Raw genomic sequence first — 21,284 nt, 5'->3', positions numbered from 1 at the left:
CACAGAGAAAAACACTCTTGACAGAGCTTGACTTTTATACTGAAGTTCCATTTTATTTTGCATGGTAAATCACTTAACTCTTTTATGAAGATATGACACAATATAAAACTTTTCCATCAATCAAAGATCTTTCTTATGCAGTGATAGGTGGTACTTGCTTGTCCATAATATCTTTTAGAACCTAACGGTGCTCTCAATTACAAGACTGTTTAAAGGAAAACAACTACTAAATGTTAATAACAAACTAGAGCTAATGTATTGCACTGATGAACTTTAACCAAGGCAGCAAGTCAATTATGAAATGACCCAGCAAACCCAGCGAACTGCCTTAAGATAGGGTGACATTCCATTTCAAGGTCAAAGCCATCAGCTGTAATTGTAAAATAAAAGGGAAAATCTAAGATGGGGTAGATAGTTCTATTCAAAATAATTTTAAAAGGCAAAAAAAGTCCATTAATTTCTTCCTGTCTCCCACCAGATTGAAGAACACAATGGCCATGTATTCACAAACTACCAAGTGAGCATACGGCAATCGTGTGAACACTGCTCATCCTACATCTGGCCCATGGAAAAGGCCTGTCTCTGCAGTGGTAAGTAAAAACACCTCATTCGTGCCACTTAGTTTACAATACGTGCAGATCGCTTGTAACTTTGGCTGGTACAGGTAGGGCTTAGTGAACAGTACGTGCAGCTTGTATAGTAAGTGAATAAAACAAGATACTTGGCATTTTAACATGATTTGGAATGCTTGTAATCATTGCTTCTTTCTCTAGTTTGCAAGTTGACTTGTCACAAGAAATGCATGTCCAAAATCCAGAGCAGTTGTACATCCTGTGGAAAAAAGGTAAGAACTGGAGATCTGGCATGCAGTACTGTGATACCATAAGTGATGCATGCAAAATGCTGCATTTTTTTCCTCAGCAAATGAACAGTGGATGTCCAGGTGCTGAATAAAAATTGCTTGAACAGTTTCCTTTTCTACATATAGGCAGAGGCAAGCCCTGCAGTTGCAGAAGCAGAACACTCTTCTAAAAGAAGTTAACTTGGGAACTCTTTCTTTAAAATGTGTGCTGTGTTGGACAAACTGTTGGAGAAATCCTTCAATGTGTGCCTAAAGTTTCTTTGTTGCTGCAGCTCAGGAAATCTATTTTATGATCAAAGACTTGTAGCAAGCCAGAGTAAAACACTTGGCTTTTGTTTCTGGAAGCATAAGCTATGTAGCATGAAACAATGGAATCTTCTAGCTTGGGAACAGGTATTCACAGTGCTTGACCTGTATGAATTCCAGAATGAACAGGATGCAGAACCACGTCATTTTGGAGTGTGTGTGAGTTCCCTGACCAGTGAGAGAAATTCCGTCCCCATTGTCATGGAGAAGTTGCTGGAGTATGTGGAGATGCACGGTCTCTACACAGAAGGCATTTACAGGAAATCAGGATCAGCAAATCGTATGAAGGAGCTCAAACAGTTGCTGCAAGCAGGTCAGGCAATGTTGTCCACCCTTTTGACTTCCTTGCGTGATACCAGTTTTCCCTGCAATTCTCTTCTACCTGAAAGTATCTGGCACTTATACTAGTGTTTTTTAAAAAACAGCCTTTTGGTGGCCATGCAGGCTGTTAGTATTTTTCTTGGCTGGAAAAAGCTGCTTAGTACATATAAGTTAATATCAGCAGACTTTCTTTTTTTTTGTTGTTCTGAATTGCCACTTGGATTCTGTGAACAGGAGACTTGAGTATTTCTAATCTTACTTCTTTGGGGTCCCATTGTGTACATCAAAGGAATGAACTGCTCTAAAAAAACCATTAATTTTCAGATCCAAATTCAGTGAAACTGGAGAATTACCCTATTCACACGATTACGGGCATCCTTAAGCAATGGCTACGGGAACTACCAGATCCACTAATGACATCTGCACAGTACAATGATTTTCTCAGAGCTGTAGGTAGGTTTTAGAAATGTTTGAAACAATGTTTTTTTTCTTTTAACTCATTATGTCCTTGGGAAAAGAAACTTAAGATGCTCATGCTGGCTAAACAATTTCCTTCCAGTGCACTTACAGCAATGATTTTAGACATTTTACAAAACTCTTTTCAGGGAATTTCTCCTCTAGCTTACTTGACCTTGCTTCAGGATTCCTGGTTTTTGTTGTGTAGCGTAATGTCACTATACAACTGCTCTTTCTAAAAACAGCGAGTGTGGGAATAGTTTTCCTTTCACACACAGTTTTTTCTTCTTGATGTTCTGAACTAGGTCTGGATATGCAGATGTCTCAAATCTTTAGATTCATTTCACTTCAGCGAGATTAAGGCACCCTAAATATCGTTGGAGATCTTGATGTGTCACTTGATGATGGCGAACAGCAGTAGCATCTGAAAAGGCAGGAAAATTGCAGTGCCACAAGGGGTGCTTTAACATCCAGTTGTAACAACTGGTAAATGAAATGACAGTGTGACTTCTAAGAATTTAATCTGTTATCTGTTGCAGACAGTTTGCGACAATGTCGGTACTTTGCACAGTGTTGCACAGCAATTATGATCTTGTGCTTTCTCCCCTTGTGCAGAACTACCAGAAAAACAGGAGCAACTCTGTGCCATTTACAGTGTCCTTGAACAGCTTCCACAAGCAAATCATAATACCTTGGAGCGACTCATCTTCCATCTGGTCAAGTAATGAGTTTAATTACTTCATTCAGAGAGAAACTCCCGTGTGACTTTTTTTGAGTCCCTCTTGGAAGCTTTCTAAAATCTTTTGAGCATCAGTGTAGGGAGTGCTGGTTTAGAAATTAAAGAATTTAAGTCGACAATTGTGCTTAAAGAACAGACAGGTGCTTACTTCTACTGTCTGGTGAATTTCTATCAAATCAGGTAAGAACAACTTGAAGACAAGGTCGATCTGAAAGACTTGGCGAGTCATCTGAGCACCATGATTGATACAGATGGGTACACGGTGAGCTGAGGATGTTGGCATACTTGGTAGGGACTGTGTAAGGATTATATATGCTTGTATGTATGCCAGTCTTAGGAGCAGGGATAAATGGTACTAGTAAAGGGATTGCCCTTATCCAAGGAACTTGAGAATTTTTCAAATGCCTCTCTGAACATAGGGAGAAGGGATTTTTAAAGAGAAGGTGCTGAATCACCAGACATACTTTGAGAGGCTACCAAACTAGCTTAACCCTGGGTGCCTTCTTGTTTCTTTTTCTGATGCATGAACCTTTGTCTACTTAGTAGGTGTGAAATAACTTCAGAACTTCTTTAGACTGCTATACATACTTAGTACCCTAGAAGCATCCGTACATGCTATTTGGGAACTGTCAAAAGTTTAATCACATTGCTTGTATTCTAACAAGGCTTGCCTAAAATCCTTTTTTTTTTCCTTTGCCCCCCTCAACATTGAATTTCAGAGTGGCTTTGATAGAAGATGTCAATCGTATGTCACCCAATGCCTTGGCCATTGTTTTTGCTCCATGCCTCTTGCGTTGTCCTGATACCTCTGACCCTTTAACAAGCATGAAGGATGTTTCAAAAACAACCATGTAAGTTTTAGCAGTCTGCTGCAAAGTACTACTTTGAAATACGGTGGAAGGCCAGTACTGCTGCCTGCATTTGTTACAACCTTACTCATATCCAGCTGAGAAACTGAGGGATAAGAATTGCTAAATGCTAGCTCAGCTAGTGTTGCCAATTTATGGGCCCTTCTCTGAGTTGTTCCACGTGTCTCAGGTTTACAAAGCATAAAGTAGGATGACTTAAGTCTTAAATATCGGGTTTGTATTTTAAGTCAAGACAATTTTGGTGGGATTGCACGCTAATCATATACATTTTGCTGAGGCACAAGCCATAATAAACGGTAGGATATAGAATTCAACTGTCTCCTGCATACTTGGAAACCCCTGATAACTACTTCTTCATTGTTCCTTGAAGAAGCTTCTGTCCTTGATCCTCTTTGTTCTCCTGATCCTCCAGCAGCTCGGACTCTCTGAATGCCCCTCGCCATCCTCACTACATGGCTGGCCTTGCATCTACCTCCAATGCAGAGTTTGAAAAATGACAGCTTTTGGTAACTTCTTACTGACCCATGGGGCCATAGAGGTGGAAAAGGGTAGTTGCAGGCTTGTTCTGTGTCTGCCAGTCTGTGCCAGCGCAGGGAAGACAGGTAGAAGATGCAGAAGCAGTTAGCAGCCACGGTAACGTCTGTTTGCTTACCACTGTTGTGTACAGTCAGTGTGAGAGGCTCTGGGGTTATCCCAGGAAGAACATGTGCCATTACCTTTAACACTCTGTCCTGTTTTGCTTGCTGTATTGGACTGTTCACCCTGTTACCAGGCAGTGCTACTCCTTTTAAGGCATCATTGGGACATTTTGATCACAGGCCATCCGCATGTGTGCGTGGCAAACATCCCCAAACCTGGAGAGGCACCTCATCCCACCATGGTTGTCTCCAAGACTTTTATAGTATGAGGCTGCTCAATAAACTCTTGCCCTTTTGTCCAGGTGTGTAGAGATGCTCATAAAAGAACAGATAAGGAAGTACAAGATAAAAATGGATGAAATAAATCAGCTGGAAGCAGCTGAGAGCATCGCTTTTCGACGACTCTCATTGCTTCAGCAGAATACGGTAAGTGTTGAAATAAACCACAGAAACACACCATCCAGCAGAAAGCATCCCACCAGTTTCTTGGGAAGGGATGTGCAACTTACTTATCCTGTCCATCCCATTCTGTAAGTGAAAGATCAGTTGCACAATAAGAAGAAAAGGGATTTGGGCTTGCCCAAAGCTGTAGGTAGGAGGTAAATAATATACAGCTGCACTGGAGTCTGATAAATGTAGAGCTCAGGAGTGGGGATCTGCTCTTGTAGTGGTCAAAATCTATTCCCTTATAATTCAATCAGCAGAACAAAGATTGCTGAGTCTTTTACAAGGCAAAGGAGTTCCTTCACTCCAGAGATGGATGGTGGGCAAAAATATGCTGCATTCTATTAGGGCAAATACACTTTTTCTTTTGTGTTTCTTGTACCAATTAAAACAAACCAAACTGTTTGAAGCGACATATAGTGAATTTGGTCTTCATCTCTCTCTAGCTCTGGCCTGTAAAACTTGGGTTTTCTTCCCCTTATGAGGGGATGCTGGTACGTACACTGCCTGCGTTAAGAATGCATGGGGTTTTTTTCTTACAGTACTATTGCATGACTAAAATACTTACTATGTGTATTGTAACTTGGTTTTAAATATTCTTTTCAACAATTGAGACTGCATGTGTTGATGCAACTTTCTCCCCAGACTGCATGCAGGGCTGCTGACCTGTCATGACTCTGGTATTTTATAGACATTCTGAATGTAACTTGTACTGAAAATAATATATATTAATATATAATTATATATATATAATATTACTCATAAGTGACTACTAAAACTGAGCTGAGGCTGGCAAATCAAATTACCGTGCTTCAAAAAAGGTAACAAAATACCAGAAATCAGGTGAATAGAAAAATTTATATTACTTTTTGAAACATCTGTACGGGTAACTAACAACTCTTCATCAATTCTGTCAGCCTTTCATTTGAATTATTCATTTGTCTTCCACCTTGCCAGACAGTCAAGATTTGTATAGCTGCTTATGACTGAGAAGTGTTTCACACAAATTCGTCTTGCAGAGTAAAAGCTCACAGGTCAAAGGAAATGATAGTGGCAACTCAGAACTGGACTTGCTGCATGAGGAAGAGGAAGTTTCTGAAGCCGATAATCGGGAAAAGGAGATTCTCATTGATCGCATACAGTCAATAAAAGAAGAAAAGTAAGTCACCCTTTATTTCTGTAGGTCATGCCCTTTGCAGTTGGAGGTAACACAGATAATAAAGCAGTATATGTTTTGTCTAGAATGGTCCAGTTAATTCTGTTCTATAGACCTTTATGAAGGTGAAAAGGGAAATACAAAGGATTAGCTGAGAGAAAATACCGTGAGAATTAATATTTAATGACTACTTGCAGGAAGGCTTACCCCTGAATACAAGCTGCATGAAGTTGCTCTTATCAGAGGCATTGTCCTTCTAGAGTGCTACAATCTCTGTTTTGATGCAGGGAAGATATAACTTACCGGTTACCTGAGCTTGATCAGCGAGGCTCTGATGAGGAAAATGTAGACTCCGAGACCTCGGCAAGCACAGAGAGCCTGCTCGAAGATAGAACAGGACGGGTGGATACCGAAGGTCAGTACTAAGGTAGTATGTGTTTTTTTTTATTATTCTACATCTTTCATTGCATACAGCCAGGTGACCAGATGTTATCTGGCCATAGTTACTTGTATCAAGATACAGTTTTATGCGTGCTTTCAGTATCTAAGTATCTTGTTTCTTTAAAGCAATTATTGGATTACACTGCCGTGCTCAGAACTCCAGTATGTCTGCCAAAGACATTTGCAAAGTGCCTTCTATTTTGCAAACCTCTTCAAATTCTTCCTCTGCATCCCTGGCTTCAAGACACAGATCATCTTTAACACTGCCCAAGATTAAAGTGCCCCGTCGAACTCCAGTGATGCCAACAGCAAATATAAAACTTCCTCCTGGGATTTTCAAATGTACAGAATCCCAGGGCAGGATTTCAGCTAACAAAGAGTCACCAGTAATGGTGAGACAAAGGGAGCAGCCAGCAAGGCGAACTGATAAAATCCACTCTGTATACATTGCACAAGGGTCTGCCACGGTCCATGCTCAGGAACTCTTGGATGAGTACAAACCAACAGCAAAAGTAAAACGGAGGTTTTCGGACCCTTACTCTCACATTCCCTGTGTAGAGAAGTGAAATACTTAGCTGTCTGGACTTTTTTTTTAAGTTGACTGCAACTTTGGCTTTAACCCTTTGAAGGCTGTGAACTTAATTCACATTCTTTTAAGTGGCTGCAGGGAAGACAGCCTGGACATGTACTGTACTGTAAGGGTTAAGCAGAGTTGTCTAAAGCAAATATTCTTCACTTTAAATTAAAACCCTGCAAAGAAAGTAGAACGTAAAACTGATGTTGAGTAAAATACATGTGTTGAGTGTACAGGGAAACATCCCCTGATTCTGCTACCCGGGCCTTTTTCCATTTGCCTTTACAATGGACTCTAACAGTGAGTTTGGATCAGTGTGTTGCCTTAATTTTTTATTTTTTTTATGACAGTTTTCTTTGTGGTTTACAAAACTGTTAATGTAATAGCCTTAACTGAGACCAAAATATATTAAAAATGTTTATTAATACATTGCACTTTTAAAAAATACACGTGTTGGTTTCTAAACATCTGTTTTGTCTAATGAATGGTTTCTTCCGAAGGAAACCTTTAATCTGAATTGCGTTATCATTGTGAGTACTTGACAAACCATTGGGAAAGCACGAAGGGCAAGCCCCTGGTGTTCCTCCGAGTATTTTGATGCCCTTGGAGCAAACGAGCAGCTCAGCACGCAGCCACAGTGCAGGACCCTGGCACGGTGCGGAGCCGCCTCATCCTCCCCACGCTTCACCCCGTGCGGCACAACCCCAGAGGACCAGATGCGATCTGGCATCAAAGGTTTGGAAGCAGCAGGCGGTGCACAGCAGCCCTTCGGAGCTGCTCGGGCATCCCGGGTCCGTCGGCCTTGCGTCATGCTGAAGCGAAAGCAGAGCACAGTTCGGGCGCTGCTGCCTCCATGGCTGTGGCTGTGCCACCGCGGCACGGCCGCAGTGGCCCAGAGCAGCAGCCGTCTGTGAGGGTTGGGTTGGGTTTAGGGTGGTGATGGTTTTAAATAAAGCGGCGGTCAGAGCACCGCGCTAGAGGCCGGCCGGCCCGCCCCGCGCCTCCCGCCCCGCCCCAAGATGGCGCCCGCCGCCCTGCCGGAAGTGGCCTTGAGGCGGCTTCCGCTGGCGCCCGGCCGCCATGGCGGCGACGCGGCTGGAGCTCAACCTGATGCGGCTTTTGAGCAGGTGCGAGGCGCTGGCGGCCGAGCGGCGGGACCGCGAGGAGTGGCGGCTGGAGAAGGTGAGGCCCGGCCCAGCTTTCCGCACCGCGGGAGCTTCCTGACTCTCTGGCCCCGCAGCAGCGCGGTGGGGCTGCTGGGAGCACACTGAGGGCAGCGAGTGCTGTGCAGCGTTAAAACCACAGCCTGCCGCTCAGCCATGCAGAACCCCCTGCCAGACGAAGTTTTTGCTTAATACTGTCGTTTAAAGGCTTTTTTCTCCTCAGTATGTGGCCGCTCTGGAAGACATGCTCCGAGAGCTGAACAAGCAAGCCAGGTGAGTCGCTCCAAAGTCCGATGGCAGGCAGGTACCTTGGGGTTTCCTTCACCTTATACTTGCAAGACAGACGGAGCCCGCAGACACCGCAGCAGCACCTACACTTCCCTGTGGGAATACCAGGCGGTGAGGGAGAAACTGTGCCCGCCAAGAGCTGCCACACTGCACTGGCCTGGCATCACCCCGGCCCTGCGTGGGCCTGTGCCCGGCTGCCAGGGAAATGGGGCATCCAGGGAGCTGCAAGTATGTCCCTAGCCCGGGGCTACTTCTCTTAAGAAGAACTATGCATTAGGATTCTTTTTATTTTATTTTATTAGTCACTTAAGTCACTTGAGCAATAGAAAATACTGATAACTTCTGGTTTTCATATTCTTCCTCTTCAATTCCAATAGCAAGCCAGCCCCAGAACTGCTGAATGAATACTCTCGCAAAGTGGACTTCCTAAAGGGGCTTCTAGAGGCTGAAAAGTTGGTAAGATCTGTTAGTTCAGCTTGAAAAGACTTAAGTGTTCTATGCTTATGTTCACCTTATTGTCTGGTTCCTATGTTTGCCTTTATGTCTCAAAGTAACACTTGTGAAAATCTTATCAGGCAGTCTGTGTAAAAACATGAATAAATGTATAGGGGTTTGGATATTTTTTTAAAAGGGGGTATTGTATGAAATCTGAAACTTCTGCTATTGGAAAGCAAAGTACGTCTTCCCTGCATACTTCTCACTTCTTGGATGTGTGAGACAGAGGGGCAGGTCCTGTCCTTTAGGCCCGATGCCCCTTCTGGATGGTACCATGTGTGTCTGGGGAGCTGTGAGATGCCAATAAGCTGTACTGCAATTACTGCAGGTGCAGTCAGTGCTGCTGATCACAGATTTCACTGTTCTATGGGAAGCAGCTACAGAAGGGCTCCCTGCATCCTTGGTGTCACACACCCCAGTGACCACACGCTGCAGAATGTGATATTCATGACTTGTTTCATCCTGCTCACAGTCTTCATCAACTGAAAAGGCTCTGGCCAATCAGTTCTTGGCCCCTGGACGTACCCCTACAACAACCAAAGAGAGAACCCCAGCTACTAAAACAGTTCATCTGCAGACAAAGGCTCGTTGCACAGGCAAGATGAGGAGTGAGCTGCTTGGTACAGTATGTTTTGGTGCTGCTGCTTTTTACTGCTACTTTATATATTGTCTCCGATTGCATTCAGTTGCCTTTGGTGGCTGTGCCTCAGGCTGGGGGTGGAGGGGTGTGTGTCAGCTTTTCTGATTTGGATAGTCTGCTGGACACAGGCACTATGCTAGACCTGGAGGACTGGCTTTTATCACTGGCCCTTTGTAATTCTCTTTTTTTTTGTTTTGTTTCGCTTTCTGCCTCCCAGGACCCCTTGACTATCGATGGTAAGTTTAATCTGTTGTTTAATTTTAGTTAACCTGAGTCTTACAAGGGAGAGAAAGAGGAATGTCAGGTATTAGAGATTGGCCAAAGTGTGCTTTTAATTTAGTGGCTCACTTCTTTTCAAGATAGACAATTTTAAAAACAAACAAAACCAAAAACCTGAACAGATAACAACACTTAGCTTTCATCAGTATGGTAGCAGGGACTTTCAGGAACCTGTTTTTCTAGAATTTGTACAGAAACAGACGTTATAGAATTAACAAGGACAATTTACCTTTGTTGTTAGTCCTGTTCTGAGCAAATCATGTGATTTTTAGGCGCTTAGAGTCGGCGTTCTTCAATTCCCCTTTAAATATACAGCTGTGTTATTCGTGTAGGGAACTGGGAGGAATTAATTTGCGGTTTCCATAGCTACTGTTACAGTGGCTGGAGCTAGGCCAATCTGATGTGTCCTGAAAGAGAGTGCCAAGACACACAGGCTTAAACCGTGCCCTTGGGGATATGATTAATCTCTGGGTTTGTTTTCTCTCAACCATACTTTTGATGTTATGTGTTGTCTTTTCCCTGTGGAAAGTGAGTAGGCATTAGAAATCCATATTCCCTGGGGTAGAGGACCAGGTAGCATTTGGACATCTGAAAATCCCTTCTAGAAATCTTATTTCTTCAGCCTATGACTGCACAGGAATTTATAACGTGCTATAAAACACAAATGTAACTTTTTTTTTTTGTCTTCCAGATTATGAGGACTTAAACATAAGGAAGCGAAAGTAAGTAAAAATTTCTCGTTCTGATGCTTAAGTGTTTGGGAATTACTTTCCCAAGAACCTTTAAATCACAAATGTACTTCATCTAGAAGTACCAGCTGCTGGTAGAAGCTAAAATATGATGACTTCTTGTTGTTTTGTCAGAGTTGTAGAGTTCTGGGGAAACCTTGGGAGATAGACCCACAAGGAAGTACAAATACCAGTGTTTTTTTCCTTTATGTTCTTGCAGAGGCCCTGCATCTGATGAGAAGCAGTCAGCCGTCGAGCTGGATGCTGTGTTACAGCACCATCAGGATATGCAGGAGAAGTTAGCTGAAGAAATGCTAAGTCTGGCTCGCAGTCTCAAAAACAACACTCTGGCTGCACAGAATGTGATAAAACAAGATAACCAGGTAGCGCATGTTGAAGTGCTTGCCTCTCAGTTTTGCAACCTAGAAGGTTAAAGTGCCAATGTGTTAAATACTGTATCTATAACTTCAGATTAAACTGGGGAGATGCCTGGAGGCAATACCTGTCTGCTTTTGTAGCACAATTACCTTTCCTCAGTTGGAAAAAATAGCAGTCAGGACTTTTAAACCTGAGTTTGAAACCATTTGTTCTCTTTGTTCCTCAGACACTGTCGCATTCTCTCAGGATGGCAGACCAGAACTTTGAGAAGCTCAAGGATGAATCTGACCGCCTTGAACAGCATGCAAAGAAATCTGTCAACTGGCTTTTATGGATAATGTTAATTGTAGTTTGTTTTATATTCATCAGCATGATTCTTTTTATCAGGATTTTCCCCAAACTAAAATGATTTTTTTTTATTATTATTTATTTAAATTCCCAGAAGTGCGGTTGGAAAGCTCAGCTGGTATGATAACTGTCAGCAGTCTCCTTTTCACCTATCATGTTCTTAAAGAGGCTGTCCAAGGCTTGCCCTTGCATCTCTGTCTTGTGCAATCACTGGATTCAGTGAAGGGTTTCGTGAGGAAGGCTTTCTTGGATGCTTGGTTACTTTTTACCTAGTGAATACTGTTGCCTATTGAGGGGAGAACTGGGATAACATGGCAATTTACGCTGAGCTGCTGCTAAGTTCTTTAGCGTATAGGTATACTCCTGTTTCTAATGTGGCTGTGGCAAATGTTAAAATTCCTAAAAGGCGTTTACTTGATGCCAATACTAGTAACAGTTGGAGTCTTACAGTTTTTCCTGTCTTTACAGCTTTACTGCGCTGAACTAGGACCTTGCTGCCAACAGGATATTTAATTACAAAGTTATGTACATACACAGCTGTAGGGTATAGAAAGAGAATGCTGCCATTGAGTTGCTTGCCTGGCTCCGGTTCAGAGAGTATCAGCAGGTAAAATTATTCTCAGACTCACATTTTTCCCATATGGGTATTTGAGACTTTGGACTTGGCAGTCTTCTTCATTTTAGACTTACTACAGAAGGGCTGAAGTTGCTTGCTGTTGCAATGTTTGCTTCCTTTTTTTTTTTTTGGTATGCACAAGTGTTCTCACTTGCTCATTGTCTGTTGTTGCTGTTGCATCAAGAAAACACTGTGACCCTGGCACAGCAGAATTGTACAAACAGTACTCTCCATATGGCGTGAACCTCACCTGTGCAAACATCTTTTCACTCTTAAGATGTGGGCAAAGGAAGCTGGTGTCTCCAAGACAGAAATAATTTTTTTAGAAAATTAAAAATTCAGCCTTTACCTTTTGAGACAAATTATTCTGGTCAGGAGTGTGTCAAACTCATATTCCTAAGAGGTCATTACAATAAAGCAGATACAAAATAAACTGGAATGAGTATTTTTTTAAATGCTGCTACTGCTAGAGAGCATGCAGTAAAGCAAGGTTTGTTGTGACAACGTAAAAGCCATTTCAAGTGCTTGTGATAAGCTAAAAACAAGCCATTCTGCATCTGTGCAGTCATTAAGAGGAAGTGAGGAGCAGCAGGTGGCCTTTGCTGAAGAGCCAGAGGGTTCCTCTGCCGTGCCTGTCGCAGCTCGGAGCCACCAGCTGGGTGTGCTAGGCACGTCCGGTGATCGCTGCGGCCCTGGCTGAGAGCAAGGGGCGGGGAGGAGCTCTGTCACAGCAATGGAGTTCTTACAAAAATCTGACTGCTGCTTTGAACGCATCCCAAAGTAGCAGGCTCTTACAGAGTTGTTCTTTGTTCTTTCCCAATCCAGTTGTGTTAATGAAGACAGTTAACTTTTTTTATGTAAAGCATTTTTGTTCATGTAATAGGATGTTTGCAATAGTATGCCATTCACTTAGAGATTATCAAATGAGTGATTATACTATGAAATACGGCTTTTTATTCTAGCTGCTACTCTGTGTGATATCCTCATTCTGTTTGAGCAAACTAGTTACCTTGAACTTTATAGAAATGTAGCAATCCATTTATGGGCATTTCTATTTTTCTCAGCAGTTTTTCTTCAACTGTAACATTTGACATCTCACTGTGCTTTGTTAGTGAATGCTGTCACCAAATTATTTTTTAATTCTGATTGGTTACTACTCTCCCTGTGGGCATCTCAGTGCTGAGCTCTTCTCTTAGAGCAGAGGTTGTATGTAGTGCCGGAATGATTTTTGTGATACAACAGTAATTCTTCATCATCAATAATATTTTCCCCTTTATTACTTGAGTTTGGGTTTTTTTTTTTTCCAGCTTGCAAAAGACTTGCTGTCATTGCAGCTGAATTTTGCTGTCAGCCATGTGTTGGCTCTGCTTTTTGGCACTTAGAAATTAGAAGTTCAGTTGGAAAGACCTGAAGGGGAACTACTAGTGATAGCTCGCCCACAGGAAAATATCCACCCCTCCAAGACTTAACAGCCATTCCTTTACCAAGAAGCCTGCTAGGAAATCAGTTCAGAAACACATGCTGTTTAGCTGTTGACATTTTGTGAGCGTTTGTTACTTTGAAGGGTAAACTGCCAGAACTGAGACTGAATTCTGTAATTACTAGCACCTTTTGTGATATCTCACATGACTGTTGAGCGCAGTGCCTCCAGTGCTGCACAGAGCTTCTGGTTACCTCTGACCCAGTGGAAGAATGTTACCTTCTGCCCTGGCAAACCCAATGGATTAATTGCCTCAGTGGCCAGCAATCTCCCTGCATGCAATGGCTGTGTTGTCAATTGGCAGTTGCAGTCTTTTGCTTTTCTTGAGTTCCTTTAGTGATTAATAGTCATTCAAAAGCACTTTGGAGATCGGTTCTGGTAGTATTTAGAATAAACAATCACCCAAGGCTTTGTGACATGTCATAGGTGGAGTGACAGTTTTTATTTTTGACTAATTATGGGGGGGGCAGGGGTTGTGTGATCTGTCACTTTAGCCCTCGGCTCCATTTCGTAGCATGGGGCTCTGATGTGCTTCCCTCTACAGAATAACGTTATATATAGAAATAGCTTTCTGTGAGAGTTGCAAACATTGTGAAGTGAGAATTGCTTAACTTTCCCAAAAGCTTGGGAAATCCAGATGGAGAGATGTTTATCAGGCATAGGGCTGGGCCTTCACTGGCTTCTTGGCAGACTACCTACTTTCAGAGAGCAAGTAAAAAAAAAAAAAAACAAAAAAAAAAAAAAAAAAAACCAAAAAAAACCCTACCAAAAAAAATTTTGGAGACTTAGGTCACGTCAGGACGGTGAATGCACCATTTCTGAGCCTGGCAGCAACAGTAACCATGGGTCAGTCTAAGCTTTTCTGGCAGACATCCTTGGTGATATAGACTCCTTGTATTATAATACTTAATGTTTAAGTGGTGTCCTCCATCACAGCTAGATCTGATGTTTTGGAAGAGTTGTTTACAGTACATAGTCTGTCAGTAAAGATGCGGGAATATCAGGAGCAGAGCGCTGTATACAACAGCTCCTGTGGCTGGGTAATCTCAGCTTGTTTTGGGCATATGTTGCCCAGGCTTTACGTTGCAAAGTCTCTGCTCGCAGCCTGTAAAGCCTGACACGCAGCTTTTCCAAACTGGCAGCTGTTCTGCCAAAAGAAGGGGTATCTTGTAAAAGGGCAAAAACAACAGAGTGGTATTGCTCACCATGCAATACCAGGCAAGTCACCTCTGTTCTGTCTCTGATTATGAAGTTTCACGTCAGGTTTCCAGCAAAGTCTTATGATTAATAGTCACAAGCACGAAAAAAATTTTAACCACAATAATATAGCAGATAGGAGCAGCAAATAATAATCGAATTTCTTGGTCTACAGCAGAGTGCTGATGCCATGCCACAGTCCTACACCCCAGTGCAGGGCAGGTAGCTCTTGTCCTGATGTGCCACATTGCTGAGGCTCGGTGTGTGCTCACCATGTGTTCCCACTGAACAGGAGTGACATTAAAACCCAACTTAGCTAAATCAATACCACCTGTCACATGATGCTGCCGTGACATTTCTGGCATGTGCGCTACCTCCTAATAGGAGGTGGAAGTGGGAAGCAGCAGCAGTTAGTGAATAATGGATCAGATATGCCTGATTTGTAACGTTTACAAAGAAAGGGCGTGTCTCCTAGCTACAGAAAGAACTGGTTATCAAAATGGGAACTAGAAGTTCTGTGTCATTCAAAATACAGAATATGAGATAAAGCAGCATGGAGCACACAGTTGTGGTTTGCTGAACTCCCCTATGCTGCCTGGAGTGCTGTCCCTCCAAATTTGGCTCTGCATCAGTAAAAACATGCGTTAGTGTAAAGAAATGAAAAAAAGAGACAAAGCAAGGGGTGGCAAGTTGTAGGTTAGAACTGGTGTAGCCAGTTGGTTGCCTGGAGCGTGGCATGCCCATACCACGTATTAGAGTGACGCTGTTGCAGCCGCTAACTTGCACGTGGTTGCTGATAGAGAACAGCATGCCTGGCAGCAGGGGAGTAGGTTGTGCAAACTAGGTGTGGGGTTGGCTTAGGTGTACCTGTGAGAAGCTGTAGGAGAGAATGCTGGATGAGGGGGCTGAAGGCCAGATACAGATCTTTCTGGCTGTGTAACAGCTGGGCCCTGCTTGCTAGACACAGGTTGGGAATGCTGAACTGTAGGGTGGTTTTTGTAGCAATGAAGAAAAACTGAGGTTCTTTTAAGTTTAGAAGTTTGATGCCAAATTAGAACAAAGATGTTCCAACAAGGAATGGAAACAAAGTCCAATAGTGCATCTGCCTCTGTGACATCCAAAAACCGAACAAAACCAGAAACTGGATAAAAGATGATAAGACGAGGCAATGCTGCAGTAGGCCGTGGAGAGCTGTGGTTTCTTTTGCATCCTTCATCTCCAGTTTCTTTCCACATGTGACAGAGATGCCCTCTGCCACTTTCACCTTGGGCAAAGGTTGTATTTGCTAATGTAACAATAGAATTCCCCAGAAGGATCTGACAGTGTTTCCTGTTTCAACAGTAAAAAACTGTCCTTAGCACAAAAAGTGACCGGATCTTCATCCTCTGAGCTTTCTCCCATCAAGAAAGGAGCAGTCACTTACTGGATTTGGTGCGGACGGAAGGAAGGGTAAGAAAGAAACTTTGTCAATCCATGACGTGAAGTATTTTATATTAAGAAATTTGGCAAATGGTTCTGTGTGACTCCAAACAGGATGAGATACATTTTCCAAAATTGGCTCTCCTGTACTCTCAGCTTTGGGTTTAGTCACTGAGAAGTCAATTCTGTAGCCTTTACAGCAACATCCTGCCAATGCTGCAGAGACTTGGCTATTGTGGGCTTCAACAGCAATTCTTTTGCATCTTCAAAGGACAGGAGGCTGAATAACGTGCGTACTTCATGGTGAGAAACTTGTGAGCAGGCAAATATGTTTGACAATAAAAATAGAGCAATCTGAGCAACAGTGTAACTATTCACCTAGGCAGTTGCGACCTGTTGTTAGGATCAGGCAGTGCTGAATGGTGGATGAAGCAGAAAGTGAGAATTCTGACTCTCAGCTCGGCCTTCTGGCTTGCTGCATAGCTTTGGCTCACTGAATTTCAGCTCTGTTGTTCTTAAAATTACTTAGAATTACTACCGATGTATCTTCTTAGTGAGTCAACTGCTCTAAAAGCTCCTTTTGGGCACAAAGCTTTGTGTTCCTTGAATATTCCAGGGCTGATTAATTAGCATGGAACTTTACTTTTGTAACCCACCCACGTGTTTGGTTCCAGTGCATATTTCATGAGAGAAAGATGTATTTCGTTCTCAAGACACACAGCTTTCAGCAAGCGCGGTGTCTCGGTGATGGGGAAGCCAAGCTGTGTTCTCTCTCATGTGCAGTTGCATCAGTACAAGGATGACTGCAATCCAAGGGTAGCATGCAAACACCCATGCATTCAGCGTCCCCATGCTGCTGCAGACAGCAGGCCCTGCAGATAAGACTTTGAAGAACTGTGTTCTTGGTGCCTAAGCAACTTTGTCTCTTACCTTTTGTTAACTTGAGCAGGGGAAAGCTCAATGAAAATGATGATAAAGCTGGCAGCTTCAGCCCTTTCAGAAGGTAGGGAGTAACGTCGAGCTGGTCTACAAAGTCATCTTCCGTACTCATTTGTGCAAAGGTGGTTCCTCCTCTAGGGATGTTGCTGCCAGGGGTGGGCTTCCAAGGGCTTCAATTCCTAGCAGCATCGATCTGGAGGAGCTGGAATCTGCTTAGGATGTTGGTATGCTTAGGCTGGTTTCGTGTGGAGGCATTTGTAAGGCAGAGCAGTATGACTGTGTTTCCAGTCTCACAGAAAAGGAAGCTTGGGATACTGCTCCCAAAAGTTGTTTGGGTTTCTTTGTTTTTTCCCTCAACTTTTGTGGGCTAGAGTAGACCAGTGCACACGGAATGCAAAAACTAGTGCAAGGTTTGGGCCCCAACATTTTTTTTTTTTTTTTTTTTGGTGACAATATATGTCAAAGTTCTTTTCCAGGACTTGAAGCCATGCTAGATGTGCCATGTAAAAGCGGCATAATCTGAAACATCTTTGGGCATGGTAACATGTCCATAGCCCTAGGCTATTTTAACCTTTATATTTTTGTATATTTATAAGAATGAGCAAAGAATAAGGGCCTGTGTTTATTATTTTCTTTTTAAATGGTGAATGCCATTGTTTGGAGGGCACTGGCCCTACAGACAGACTTTATGCACCTTTTATGAGGAGGCATTAGACATACAGCTTTAAATTGCTGTTTCTCTGGCTTTTTGGTACCCTTTCAGTCCATCCTGTGATTCTTGGCAGCTGTGAAGTGACTAGAGCAAAGAGGAATCCATGGAATGGCTCTTTTTTGGGGATTTCAAAAGGAATGGGGCTTTTGATGGGGCCCGTAAACTTACTGCATTATCTTGCGATGTACTGCTTTCATACTGTATAGTATATAGCACTTTTACTGGGTATTACCTCAGCTGAAATGCCATAGATGACAAAAACAGAAGTGTGTTTTCATGAAAACACGACAGTGGGGTTCCAGCTCTGAAATCACAATAAAAATTTTGTCACACTAATTTTCTAAATAGTTTCAAGACTAAAAGATCCCTGCCTTCCACATGCACTGAGGATTCTTTAGACAGAAATAGTAACCTGGCTGATACTCTTTGTACAATTTTGTCCTGTGAGGAATATTATTCAGCAAGTGCACACTGTTCAGGTATGTAATTATAGATAATCTTCTGCATCAAAGATTAAAAAAATATTGAAAGTTAGAAAACAGAGTATTATTTCAGAGTTCCGTACCCATTTTCCTTTCCTTCCCTGGCAGTTGATACTTCAGGGATTTATTTAAGGAATGGATCAAAACAGAAAAAAAGTCTTTGTGGCGTCAGATAGGTAGATACCCTCTGTTTCAAGTCTCTGTATTTATTTTCTTCAGAGGATTCAGAACTGAACCCCAGTAGTTTGCAAGTGTTACAGTTCATAGCAGATACTTACCACTGCTTAGTTACACGTTATTTTAACTAAACCATGAAACATCTGTGGAGGGGAGAAAGAATGTTGTTGAAGAAAGGAGTCCTATTTAATATATCAAACCAGTGACTTAGTGGTTTCTTGAATCAGACATTAGAGAAGAATCTGCAGTGCAGCTATTAGGAGAGAGAAGAGGAGAAAAAAAAGAGTAAGCAGGTGCTGGCTTAGTTTCTCAGCACCCACATTGCTGCTGTTGGTTTATCTGATTGCAAAACTAGTGTACTGTAGCACGATGAATATGTAGCAGTGAGCTTATGGGAAAGATGCTGGAAAGATTGCACCCTGATATTCTTAATCAGTAATTAGAAACTAAAAATAGTATTTGATGGAAAGATAATAAATCTGTAGCCTTTAATCCTCTGGTGCCAATCTGTAAGGTGATATCATTATTATATGAAAGGCAGTAAGAACATAAGTGTGTAAGCAAAAGTAGGTTGCTATTACAGTCCCATTACAAATTCCACATGGCCCAAGCTGTCTAGATGCTGTTTGGCTCTGTGTGTTTTGTGCAAAGTCTATAGTCATAAAGCAGGTTAATTTGCAAGCAGAGAACACATAGTTTTGTTGTTTATTTCCATTCCTTAACTGCCCTGACTTCCTGAAGTGTTGTGAAATGAGTTAGGTGCTGAGTCTCTGCTGTACTTGTGCATCCTAAGCAGTCGTCTGTTCTTGAGAAAATGGCAGCACGAGCAAAAATGTGGGGGATGTGTTCCCACAATGGCAGTTCTGATGCACCAAAGGCTGAACCGATAGTGAACATGCTGTGCAGACACACATCTTTTCCTGCTGTAATGGTGACAGAGAAATCGCTGCCACTTAAGCAGGGCCTTTCATCTTAAATAGTTTGCAAATGCAAAGATGTAGTTATTGTTACATGGGTACCATCACAGCTAATACTGCTCAAACTCCGGTGATTCAGTCGAATCGGGCCATCGGCTTCTCCCTGTCCCACTGGGAAACCTCAAAGAACGTCAGAGGGAACCATACCAAAATAGAAGTGATTTCATAGACCAGTCCTCCTCCCGTTCACGACTGTGTAATATCCCTGTGACAACTGCAGCTATTCTTTAAACGGAGAAGTAACACAAAGTATTTTAAATAGTGCAACCTCTCTTCATGCAATTTGGTGCCTAGAAAAAGGAGCCCATGCCAAGTGCCCTGCTGGCCACCACTGGCCTGCCTGCTGGCCCACCAAGCAAGACACCTAATACAGAATCTCTTGTAAGGTGAAGATGGTGGAGGAGAGCATTGAAAGAATGCTTATTTACCAAGTATTTTTGGACTAAAAAAGCTTTAATGCAGCAGTTTATAACTCAGTATCTTGCAGAAATGGGTGGAAGCGAGCGCCAGGTAACTGCTATCATGGCTTAGCACCGCTACAGCACAGAGGTGATTAAAAAAGGAGGCAAAGGCAGCGAACGCTGAATCCCACCGGGAAAAAGACAACCAGAAACTAGAAGTGGCTCTGATCTGGGCCATGGCGGCGGTGCGCAGGAGGTGCCCCCCCCCCCCGCGCCCCCTTTCCGATGCTCTGAGGCCCAGGCGGTGTAGGGGAGGAGGGGCAGGCCCGCGGGGACAAGGCCGCTCTCCCGCCGCGTTCAGGCCCGCCGCCCGCGCCCGGGCTCCTCGGTGTGCCTCGCTCCAGGCGAGGCCGGGCCAGCCCCGCGGAGGCCGACAGCGCTGCCCCCCTCGGCGGGCTGAGCCCCCGGGGCCGTCCCCGGCAGGTGGATGCCGCTGCTCCTCCCCCGTCCCGTCCCGTCCCCTGCCCGGCTCCGCGCCGCCTCTTGCCGCCGCCCCGCTCCGCTCCGCTCCCAGCTGACGGGGGCAGCCCCTTGTTTACTGGCCAGGGAGGCCGCCGCCAGCCCGGCCTGCGCTGGAAGGGGCCGCCGCCGCCGGGGCTGCCGCCGAGGAGCAGGGAGGAGCCGGGCGCTATAAAGGGGGCCGCGGCCGCCCGCCGGGTGTCTCACCGACAATGCGAAGCCGGGCCCGGCCCCCGCTCCCGCCCCGCGGCCTCTGATTCGCCCCCCGCCGGGACTCGCCGAGCCGCGGCGGCTGCAGCGACGCGGGCATGGGACCGAGAGCGGCGGCGGCGGCACTGGCCGTGGCCGTGGTGCTGGCGGCCTGGTGCGGCCGGAGCCGCGGGGAGAGTGAGTGCGGGCCGGGGGCGCGGCCTGGGCGGCCGATGGGGCCCGGGCGGGCGGCGGGGCCGCGGCCGCTGCCGGAGGGGGTGAGGCGGGCGGCGCGGGGCGGTGCGGCCCCGCTTACCCTTTGTACCTGTTCGGGGCGAGGCGGCGGCGGCGGCCGCGGAGCGGGGCCGGCGGCTGTGGCGGGGCCTGCGGGGCCCACAGCCCTCCCGCGGGGGGCGGCGCGGGTGACCTTCACCCCGCGGCTGAGCCCCACGGTGGCGGTGGGGCGGCGGGCGCCGGGAGGGAGGGCTGTCGCTCGTCCCCGGTTTCTCGGTCGTCGGGGCTTGAGGCCAGCGGGGCCGCGGGGTGGGGGGGGTGGTGTGCCAGGCTGGGGCCTCACCCGGCACCGGAGGGGCTCAGGTGTGAGGAGGGGCGCGGCCCCCGATCCCACTCCGCTGTCGGGAGGTGTCGGTGTGGTGGGGCTGGGGGGTGTCCTTCCTTCCCCGCCCGGCCTCCAGCTGCCTCGGACCCGCGGGGGGGGGGGGGGGGCTGGAGCCCCGAGGTGGGCAGCGGGGTCCCCGGGGGCGCCGGGTAGGGGTGTAATGATGCACCGCAGGCCGCAAGTGCGCTAAATCCACGGAGTTTGATGTACGGGAGGTCACAAACTTGCTAAATCCGCGGCAAGTTTCAGCCTTATGAGCTCTTTTGATGGGTCACGTTAAATAAACTTGCATAGGAAAGTCTTCTAGTTAGAGGTCTTAATTCTGGGTGATTTTTACAGATGTTCTTTAATGAAAGGCACGTGTTTGTTTAAAGAGAGCTGACTAGATAAATAAATTCTCTCTCCTGCAGACAACCCCACAGCCTACCTTTT

The 21,284-nt window shown here is 44.9% G+C and overlaps 3 protein-coding genes across 18 annotated transcripts in view; all 3 read left to right on the top strand.

The window, feature by feature from the left end:
- Nucleotides 1–7,273, top strand: part of MYO9B (myosin IXB) — a 44,933-nt gene extending 37,660 nt beyond the window's left edge. For 8 of the 15 annotated variants that reach the window (XM_055807014.1, XM_055807011.1, XM_055807004.1 and 5 more), the window contains 11 exons: nt 479–590; nt 774–844; nt 1,289–1,481; nt 1,814–1,942; nt 2,561–2,666; nt 3,404–3,535; nt 4,494–4,617; nt 5,082–5,129; nt 5,655–5,794; nt 6,079–6,206; nt 6,359–7,273. In XM_055807014.1, the coding sequence (XP_055662989.1) occupies nt 479–590; nt 774–844; nt 1,289–1,481; nt 1,814–1,942; nt 2,561–2,666; nt 3,404–3,535; nt 4,494–4,617; nt 5,082–5,129; nt 5,655–5,794; nt 6,079–6,206; nt 6,359–6,798 (1,623 nt within the window). In that variant the 3' untranslated portion in view covers nt 6,799–7,273. Of the gene's footprint in view, nt 1–478; nt 591–773; nt 845–1,288; nt 1,482–1,813; nt 1,943–2,560; nt 2,667–3,403; nt 3,536–4,493; nt 4,618–5,081; nt 5,130–5,592; nt 5,795–6,078; nt 6,219–6,358 lie in introns of those variants that run through there. The other 7 variants (XM_055807016.1, XM_055807015.1, XM_055807013.1 and 4 more) reach the window with 5 other exon arrangements.
- A 477-nt stretch (nt 7,274–7,750) lies between these two features.
- USE1 (unconventional SNARE in the ER 1) lies at nt 7,751–12,174 on the top strand. Its single transcript, XM_027796401.2, has 8 exons — nt 7,751–7,988; nt 8,193–8,242; nt 8,635–8,713; nt 9,225–9,377; nt 9,610–9,628; nt 10,363–10,393; nt 10,620–10,782; nt 11,004–12,174. The coding sequence occupies exons 1-8, from the start codon at nt 7,887–7,889 to the stop codon at nt 11,184–11,186; spliced, it is 780 nt and encodes a 259-aa protein (XP_027652202.2). The 5' UTR covers nt 7,751–7,886; the 3' UTR covers nt 11,187–12,174.
- A 3,329-nt stretch (nt 12,175–15,503) lies between these two features.
- The window catches only part of INSR (insulin receptor), a 62,033-nt gene continuing 56,252 nt past the window's right edge, over nt 15,504–21,284 (top strand). The window contains exon 1 of one of the 2 annotated variants that reach the window (XM_005244131.4): nt 15,504–15,867. Coding sequence is in view for 1 of the 2 variants with exons in the window: in XM_055807026.1 (XP_055663001.1) it covers nt 20,353–20,431 (79 nt within the window). In the remaining variant the exon portion in view is untranslated. Of the gene's footprint in view, nt 15,868–20,056; nt 20,432–21,284 lie in introns of those variants that run through there. The other variant, XM_055807026.1, reaches the window with a different exon arrangement.

This window comes from Falco peregrinus, chromosome 5 (assembly GCF_023634155.1).
Source record: "Falco peregrinus isolate bFalPer1 chromosome 5, bFalPer1.pri, whole genome shotgun sequence".
In the NCBI taxonomy this organism is placed as follows: Eukaryota; Metazoa; Chordata; class Aves; order Falconiformes; family Falconidae; genus Falco; species Falco peregrinus.
Note: the sequence above shows the minus strand (reverse complement) of the source record. Positions and strands in the feature narration are given on the sequence as shown.